At 47.0% G+C, this 9,352-nt stretch overlaps 1 protein-coding gene across 2 annotated transcripts in view; it reads left to right on the plus strand.

Moving 5' to 3' along the window:
• Positions 1 to 477: 477 nt before the first annotated feature.
• The window catches only part of tnrc6bb.1 (trinucleotide repeat containing adaptor 6Bb.1), a 16,183-nt gene continuing 7,308 nt past the window's right edge, over positions 478 to 9,352 (plus strand). Inside the window, exons 1-10 of one of the 2 annotated variants that reach the window (XM_031870885.1) lie at positions 478 to 870; positions 2,275 to 2,362; positions 2,641 to 2,662; positions 3,007 to 3,447; positions 3,658 to 6,606; positions 6,737 to 6,883; positions 7,100 to 7,293; positions 7,463 to 7,525; positions 7,647 to 7,805; positions 8,019 to 8,156. In XM_031870885.1, the coding sequence (XP_031726745.1) occupies positions 2,306 to 2,362; positions 2,641 to 2,662; positions 3,007 to 3,447; positions 3,658 to 6,606; positions 6,737 to 6,883; positions 7,100 to 7,293; positions 7,463 to 7,525; positions 7,647 to 7,805; positions 8,019 to 8,156 (4,170 nt within the window). In that variant the 5' untranslated portion in view covers positions 478 to 870; positions 2,275 to 2,305. The remainder of the gene's footprint in view (positions 871 to 2,274; positions 2,363 to 2,640; positions 2,663 to 3,006; positions 3,448 to 3,657; positions 6,607 to 6,736; positions 6,884 to 7,099; positions 7,294 to 7,462; positions 7,526 to 7,646; positions 7,806 to 8,018; positions 8,157 to 9,352) is intronic. The other variant, XM_031870886.1, reaches the window with a different exon arrangement.

Raw genomic sequence — 9,352 nt, forward strand, 5'->3', positions numbered from 1 at the left:
TAATAATCTGAAACACATAACGTATACCAAGTTATACAAAAGCAAATCCACTCAACTAGACTAAACTATATATTTTGTATTAATTCCCACTATAAGGTTGGTTAAAATTGACCAAAACTCTATGTCACTGAGGCAAAGTATAAACCTACTTTACAAACAAAGTCTTGTAAACGGTTAAAAAACAGTTTGGACAATCAAAAAAATAATTTTCAAATGTTCGTTATGAAAAATATAAATACATAACTACTTCTCATGAATCAAAACCAGAATCAAAACCAGTGTAGCGCGCACAATTATACATGTTCATACAGGGAATAAATAGCTAAAACATGTAAAAGGCTTATTGTGTTCAATATGCAGCTCAGAGAAGCGATCAGTTACGGTGTTACGCAGGTAATTTATTCACAGACTGTGAGCGATTTGTATACTTATTGGTGCTCAGCGTGTATGACGTCATGTTTCCAGTGATAAGACGCCCCCTGGTGGGCAGTGTCGGTACTCGCCCCGCTCCTCCTCCGTCCTCTGATCAACAACCAGCCTGGTGATATCATATGCTGGCTAAACCTCCACACAGAAGCAAAATGGCCGATAGTAAACTAACCGATCATACAGCGTCTGACAGTCATCAAGGGGTTGTGCGTGGTTTGTTTACACCTTGAGAAACTATAGTCGCTCGAAAAGGATAATCGCCTTTCCTCATTTTTTTCTACGATTAACATTTCGCCTTTCGGTGATGTCATTTCTTATTCAATTTAGCCTTGAAAGCCTCGAAGAACTAGCTCGCTAGGCTAGCCACCTTGCTAGCCTGCTAGCGGTAGGTCTGGAAGAATTTTTGCACAGAAGCACTTTATGTCCTATGTGATTCCCGAGGTGAGTATTCAACGGCATGGGCTTTGGTAGCTTCCATAATGTGTGTGCTCGTTAATAACGCTAGTTATTTCCTCCTCTACACCGCCTACAACATTTGGGTTTCTCTATTTTAGAAGAGCTTCGCTTGTTACGCGCTATGCTGAAGAAACGTCACCGAAGTTCGTCGTTTTAATTTGGCCCTGTCGACCGTTACTGCTGATGAACCAGCTAGCTAGCAGTCCGACCAACGACTTGTCAGAAGTGTTGCGTTCCCATTGTGAAGTTACGAATTATAACCGTAAAGTTTTGCAAATTAAATGCACTGTTTTTGACAATAAAGGGGACTACCGTTAGCTAATGTGACGTGCCTGTTGTCTGCAGTCAACTGCGTAACGTTAGAGGTTAGTTTCGTCGCGCGGATACGACAGAGGCTCTTGGACAGTCAGTCCCCTGCTCTTTAGGTCACGACACGGTGCTCACCAGCTGCTTTAGAGTCCACTAGCATTAGCTAATTGCTCGGCCAAGTGAAGCTCTTCTTGTGATCTCTAGTAGCTGCACAGCCATTCCTTGCTGGCCTGTTATTTCCACGACTGTTTTCTTCTAACTATTGCCTTGTAGGGGTTCCCTGACGTTACATAGACTGATTATTAATGGACACGCCAGCTGATTAAATTATAAAGGATACAGTGAAGGGTTAAATCCATTCGTTGTGCAGTTAGCTTCCATTAGCGCAGTGTGACATGATGCTAATTATGTGCAGCTTAGCTAACCGAAACACTGGGCCCAGTCGTATTTACAGCTCTCTGGTATCTGAGATGCCTTTACATTTCCAGATAAAATCGGATTGTTTTTGTTCAGCCTTCCGTGGTGTGTTTTGTTTTTCCACAAAATAAGGCTCACGTGACTTAGGTATGAGTTGTATATTTTCATAATACAGATGTTTACTTTTGGTAGGGTGGGAAGCAAGTGTGAAGTCAGGGAGAGCGTGTCTTCATAACACTGGACAGATCAAGTCACGTAACTTTACTCACATTGAAGCTAGTGTCCTGTGGATCATGCTGCCATTACAGTCTCTACAGTGATGTAGAAGAACTTTACTTTTATAGAGATGTTTGAGAGTTTGTTTGGCTGCTGCCGGTGTTGTCTGTTAGTGTGAATTGCAATGGTTTGCTGGTTAATGAATTATGCAATGAGAAGCTAGGCTTCCAAGGGCTGTTGTCAAGCTGTCCACCCCTGGTTAACTTTACCGTCCTCACTGCGTTGACTGTGTCATAGAATACTCGACAGTAATCTGGTGTAGTATGCATTATCCATTTTCAGTCAAAGTCAGTGTGTGAAAAGGTGTGCTTTGGTGAGGATTAAATTACTTTCAGTGCGCCTTGAGATGTAACATGAATAATTGAATGTGTACATTTCTCTTCACAGACAGGAGAATCAGGAAAGGGAGCAGTAGTTCATGGAAGACAAGAAAAAGAAGAAAGAAGATAAAAAGAAAAGAGAAACCTCTCAGAAGGTAAACATGTTCACCAAAATAATCCACAGCTGACTTTGCCTCTGTGCTTTGCAGATAACCGGGGGGGGGGGAAATTGCTTTGGTTGAATTGGAATATTTTACTAGGTAGCTTAGATTTTGTCATGTTTGGAAATTGTAAAATTAATAGTCAATGCCATATTCTTAATGTTTGCTAAATAGTGCCTTGCTAGTCAATTTTCTCAGTCACAGTAGCAAGACTAAAGGCAAGTATGTTCTCTTCTACGTTATATCTGACACACTTATTCTTTCTGTTTTAGGTGCCAGAACAGAAAGTCAAAGGTATGTTTTTTTCCACTTTACCTTTTTTCCCTTCATCGTCAGACATGTCTTCCTTTTATCACTCACTATTCCATATTATCATGTCAGTGGCATGATTTCTATGCCTTGTTGTTAAATATGCTTTAATCAGCACTACCTTGTTCTTATGACAACTTTAATGTATTGTGATGACCATGGGTTATTCACAATTATGCTCACACTTTAGATGTATTTTCTTAAACTTTTTAAAGCTATAGAGAAGCTAAACATAGCTGTGGCTCAGAAACATACCCAAACTGTCTTTCTCTTCTCACCGTACTTGAGTCTACCAGTGGTTCACACCTTTTCTTTAAATGTGTTTTTAGTGCCAGAATCAGCCAAGCCCTCCTGTTCCCAGCCGCTCGCCACCCCAGGCTCAGTGTCCCCCAGCCCTGGCCCTGTTGCCCCCTCATCCCCCAGTCCTGCTGCAGCCGGGGTTTCTGCACAAGTTCCTCCTGGTGGCGGGAACAATGCAAAGCAGCGGACTGCTGTGGCCAACGGACAGCCCTCCTCCTCCCCCTCTGGAAGCCAGAGCTCCCAGCAGCAGCGATACATGTCCAGAGAGGTTCCACCAAGATTTCGCTGCCAGCAGGATCAAAAAGTGCTACTGAAGAGGGGCCAGCCACCGCTGTCCTCCATGCTGCTGGGGGGAGGCGGAGGGGAAGGGGGTGCAGGAGGGGTTGGTGGAGGCAGTGGCTGGGAAGCCGCCCCATCGCTTTCCTCACAAGCAGCAGATGACCCCAATGCAAACACAGCTGGAGGCACAGGTGGGTTAATGTCTTGTAACAAAAACAGATGATCAACTTTGATATGTAGTTCACTGAATGCCGCAGCTACAAGCCGCTACAAACTGCATTTCGTCACGCAACCCTGTTGTACAATGACAATGAATGTACCTTAAAACCATGTATGTTTAGAAACGCGACTGTGTCATTAGTTAGTATTGTCAATGACTTACTTAATTTTTGTCCATATAGATTCCAACCTTGGTTCATCGTCCGCCTCACCCCCCAACTCCTCCTCATCGTCATTATGTGTTGCTGCTCTGTCGTCTTCTTCTACTACTACTTCAACTTATGCAAATTCCACATGGGGGGCAGGCTCTGGCAGCCAGTCCTCTTCTCAGGGCTGCGGGAAGGTGATTGTTGATGGGACGGACCTGGGGGATTGGCCTAGCATCCTCGGAGGGGCCAAATTGAGTTCTGACCGGGCTGGAGGAGGAGGGGTGCAGGAGCAAGACTGCCCTGGTAACAACAACTACAGTAGTGCCTCATGGAGTGAGAGAAACATCCAGCAGAAGGGAGGAGCAGCAGCAGCAGTAGGAGGAGCAGGGAACATGGACAATCCTTCCTCGCCTCGTTCTTCTCCTCTTTCCTCCTCTTCCTCGCTTAATGAATGTGTTCAGTCGAGTGGTGGTGTGTGGGGCTCTTCCACCCCCTCTCAGGTGGAGTCAGGGCTGGGATCAGCAGCATTTTACAATTCCAAAGTCTCCCGTCTTCTTCCTGGGCCTCAGGAGAGCCCTGTGGGTGGCAGCAGCAACAGCAGCAGTGTCCCTGGTGCCAATTTCAACCCCAACGTGAACCCCTCCGCCTGGCCTGCCCTGGTGCAGGGTGGGACATCATCTCCGGCTAGCGACGGCCTTCCACTACACTCGTCCATTAATTCAGCTTCCTCGTTCTCTGCCAGCACTACGCTCATCACCACTCACTCTCTTTCATCTGTGAATCAAACTGGTCTCCATCAGCAGCACACTGAGGCGGCGGTGGGAGCACGGAGTGGAGAACAACAGCAACAGCAGCAGCAGCAGCAGCACTTTGGAAACCTAGGACCAGAGTTGGGTTCAGGCGGGGGAGCAAGAGGAACAGGACCAAATCAAGAAGGTGGTGGCGATGAGGGGGGCTGTCGGCCGGCTAGTGTTGATGGAGAAGGCAGTGGCAGTCATTCTGGCTCTTCGTCTTCCTCCTCTGCTGCCTCCTCTTCTTGGAGATCCATGCCTCCACTGTCCTCTGACCTGTGCACGGGTGCCTCACAGGCAGATGGGTGGGGTGGAGGAGGGACTGGAGCTCAGGGGCAGGAAGGGAGTGTGTGGGGCTTTGGAGGCCAGGGTGACAAGGCAGGGTGGGGTAGGGGAAATGATGGTAGCTCAAATACCCCAGTGGTATCTCAGGGAGCGTGGGAAGGAGGCAGTACAGAAGCAGAGTGGGGCGGCACAGCCGGAGCTGTAAGTTCGAGTAACTTAGCAATAGGAAGTGGAAGAGGAGGAGATGGGAGCAGCAGCAGCAACAGCAGCAGTAGTGGAGGCAGTGGAGGTATGGGCGGCAGTGTTTTGCAGGACTCTGCCTCACCAAAGTTTGACACTATGACAAAAGCTTGGGACAATCAGAAAGGGATGGAAGGTGGGGACGGGACAGTTGGGGAGTGGGGAGGAGGAGGAGGCGGAGGGCAGGGTGGAGGCACTGCAGGTGGCGCACCTTCGTCCTCTAGCGGAGGAGGGTCCATAGCTGGAAGTGGTGGAGGAGGGAGTGATAATGGATATAAGCAGGAGAGCGCCTCGTCTGTAAACAAAAGTCCCGACCAGACCTCCAATGCTGAGGTGGCCTTACTCGGCTTGCTCAATCGATCTGACCTAGACCCCCGGGTTCTCTCTAACACGGGCTGGGGGCAGACCCAGATTCGACAGAATGTGGCCTGGGACCTGGCTACCACAACAGGAGTAAGAAACCGAAATGACAGAAGCACGTCATCTTCCTCTGCATTCTCATCAGCAACCATAAACACTACCACTAGTCGCGGCCCTGGCTACCCATCTAACACCAGTTCAATAACTAATGATCCATCTGTTGGCAGTCACACGACCAACCTGAACTCTGGCCCTGTTACAGCGAGGGATGGCTGGGATGGTGGTACTACACAGTCCACCTGTGGTCCTCACGTGCACGGTAGCACTATAAGGAAGCCAGGAAAGCCAGAAGAAGATATAGAGGGCAACCAGGGCAAGGCAGCTGGAGGCTGGGGTGATCTCCCACCTGAAAACCAGGGCAAAGGATGGGGGACTGAAGAAAAGAAATGGGGTGATCACAGAGGAGGAGGAGGAGGAGGAGGAGGAGGAGGAAGAGGAGGAAACTGGAGAGAATTTGGAGAACAGGGTAGTGGGTGGGCAGATGGTCCAGAGGATAAAGGGACAGGGGGATGGAAGGGGGCTGGGAGAGGAGAGGCAGGTGGTTGGGGAGGAGACAGGGGACAGAGGGACTCTATACTTGGAGGTGGGTGTGGAGATGGGCGAAGCAGAGGTGGAAGCAACTCTGATGAGAAGGGATCTTCCTGGGGTCATTTGGAGGAAGGGGGAGCTCAGCGAGGAGGTTGGGGAGGGGGAGATGTGGGTGGAGGCAAACCCCACCAGGACTGGGGGAGTTCAAAGCCCCACGCAGCAGCACCGATACCAAACAGCCAAGTGGCACCAATGAAAGCCCCAAATCAACAGCAGCACCAATCACAGGGCCAGCAGCCACAAGGAGGTCCTATTCAAGGAGGGTGGAACAACCGGTCTAATGTCGGAGGTGGAGGTCCACCATCCAAGAATCAGAACCAAAGCCCGGGCTGGAGCTCCGGCCCAATCCCCCAAATCTCTGGGGGCGGGGGTGACTCCCTGGAGCCCAGTGGCTGGGAAGAACCCTCCCCTCAGTCCATCAGTCGCAAAATGGAAATCGACGATGGCACTTCAGCCTGGGGAGACCCGACCCGCTTCAAAAGCAAGAATGTGAATTTGTGGGACAAAAAGAGTGCTACGCCAGGCCAAAGCCACGGTCAGCAGGCCCCACCAGCACCAGCACCACCACCACCATCCATCCAACAACAACAACAACCACCTAGAAGGCAGCAGGGCATGCAGCACAGCAGGGACACAAACCCTGGCAGTGCTACAGTGGGTAAGTAGAAGTTGTACCATTACAAAGAAGTGTGCATTTGGCAAACCACAACCAAACTAGATCAGCATTTGAAGTGTTCGTGTCAAGTATTGCACATTTTCTTTACTCTGCCATCAATCTTCATGTCCAGGCATGTGGGAAAGAGGTGCGCAATCTGTGGATAATGGTACGGCTACTTGGGGCCAGTCGTCCGAAGCATCAACAGGTTGGGGTGATCAAGAGGAGCCCGGCAAAGCTTCTGGCTGGGGGAACCCTTCACCCAACTCTGGCAAATCTGGTAAGAAGAGAAATAAACTGTGTAATTCAAAATATTGCGATATGACTTCAGAGTTATTTATGCTCATTGTCATTTTAGACGTGGTGCTCAAATCAAGCAACATTACACATCTCTCAATTTAAAAGGGTTCAGCATTTTCAAAGCACACGTTAAAAACGGAGGACATCTAGAGAAATTATAAGGCCACTTTATTAACCATCTGTTTTGATTTTCCAGCAGGCACCAAATCAATGGAGAGCTGGGGTGGGAAGGGAGAGGGCTCTGTCGCAGCCTCCCGTCACCCCAGCTGGGACGAGGAAGATGATGGCAGCGGAGGGGTCTGGAACAACTCTGTGTCGCAGGGAAACAGCTCCTCCTTCAATTCCGGAGGCTGGGGTCAGACTCACGGAGGAAAGAGAGGCAACATCAAGGTAGGGAAAATTAGAGGTTCAAGGACGCACTAGAGTTTGCGTGGCCACTTTGGGTTCATTGCATTAACACAAAGCACACATTTTGTTTCGTAACTTTCCTCGATATTGTCATGTGCACTTTTTCAATTTGTTTTTTGCTGAGGGTAATGTTTGGATTTCTCTCCTAAAGAGTGGAGGAGGGGACAGCTGGATGAACCCAGTGTCACGCCAGTTTTCAAACATGGGTCTTTTGGTAAGATGTTAATTCACTAAAATATGATCTTAATAACTCTAGCTATTGCAAATGTTACGTGTTATTGATGTTTGACGTGGGCACCATCAACGCGTCTGGTCATGACTTTGTTGTTTTTTAGGGTGATGACCCAAGTCTTGACAAAAAGATGGAAGGAGACAAGAGAGGAATAACTGATTATAATGGAGAGATGCGGAGGGGAGGAAGAGGTGGAGGAGGTTACCGCATGCCTAGTTCCAAAGACATGGGCCCTGTTGAAATGGGGCCCTACGGTGAAAAGGTACGAGACTGTTGTGCCATCTAGTGTTTTACAGAACTTCTATTTTCAAAGTTAGCTACCATTTTGTATTATTTCACCTTTAATATCTGCTATATGGCCGAGTTGTGCCAACTTGAGGACCCGAGTGAAGAAAGCACTATGATATGAGAAAACGTATCACTTGTTGCATTACAAATGCATTGGTATGGTTGTTTGGTTTCCATTGTACTCCAGATGTGTGGCCATGGGGTGTTTGTTGGCAGTGGCGGAGGGATGCCTCAGCCTCGAGGGATGCACCAGCCTGGCATGCATCCAATGAATCCCTCCCAGGGTTTACGTGCTCAAGTGCCTCATCAGTTCCTGTCTGCTCAGGTATGCTGTCTTTGGTCTCTGATGTTTTAGTTCTGATTAATGTTGTATTTAGGGGAGAATGATGGTCTCCTGAGTCCTGCCAATGTTTCCTTCACACAACGAATAATCTTGGTTGGTAGTGTATAATTGTAACTGCTTCTTGAATATTGCCCATAATGCTGCCTGATCACCTTGTGTTCTGGCTATAAATAACATTTAACTTTTAGTCAACTTTTAAGAGACCATTAACCCCATTAGCAAGTAATCGACTTCATCATATTCATTCCATGTTTACTGTATATTAACTGTTTATTCTTTTCCAACTTACCTATGCTGTCTGGCACTTTTACAAAATGTCTGATAAACAAACAGAAAATCACTCACATTAGTTGTCTAATTGTTGTGGCCTTGGATAGTAATGCAGGCCCACACTTGTTGCAACTTGACGCCCAAAATTTAGTTCTATTCATTTTTTTTTCCTGACACATTTTTTGAGAATACAGGAATCACCCCCTGGTTTCATTTAGGGGAGAAAGCTTTTATGTTTGCAAAAGCTAAGCATCACTGGGTTTCGTTCCTCAGACTTTCATTCGGGTAAATTTATATCAGACATACTGAGGTGACAGGCTCTCACCAGAGAAAAAACTGCAAATCGGAGAGATCAGATGCCAGCAACACCTTACGCACTTCAGTTCATACAAATTCAGGTCAATTAGATCTCCAGATATAAAAACAAACACAAGGCTGAGCTTTTCCAATGGTAAACATGCATAGTCAATTTTCCAATATTATAAAAAAGTAGGTTCATATTACAATAAGGTCATATAGGAAAATTAGATAAGAAATCCGACCCATGTTTCACAATGTAGCGTATAATATTCAAAACGTAGAAAAAGACACGAAGGGAAATTATAAAATGGCCTTATAGTGACAATACAAAAAACATTTAAATCAATGAGAAATAAATAGAAGAAATTTTTTTTTTTTTTTTTTTTTTTTTTTTTTTTTTTTTTTTTTTGGGCATCTATGGCCTTTCCCCTGCCTGAAAGGTGCTTGTGTGAGTATGTTTGAGGAACGTTCCTCTGAGTGCACCGGCAGTTGATCCTCACCATTCAAAACATATTTGTGTTCATTGGGTTGCACTCCCATGCAGCACTGTGTAGGAAGCACCTGTGATGGTGTGTGTGTGTGTGTGTGTGTGTGTGTGTGTGTGTGTG

This window comes from Anarrhichthys ocellatus, unplaced genomic scaffold (genome assembly GCF_004355925.1).
Source record: "Anarrhichthys ocellatus isolate YVR2014 unplaced genomic scaffold, GSC_Weel_1.0 scaffold55, whole genome shotgun sequence".
Classification (NCBI taxonomy): domain Eukaryota; kingdom Metazoa; phylum Chordata; class Actinopteri; order Perciformes; family Anarhichadidae; genus Anarrhichthys; species Anarrhichthys ocellatus.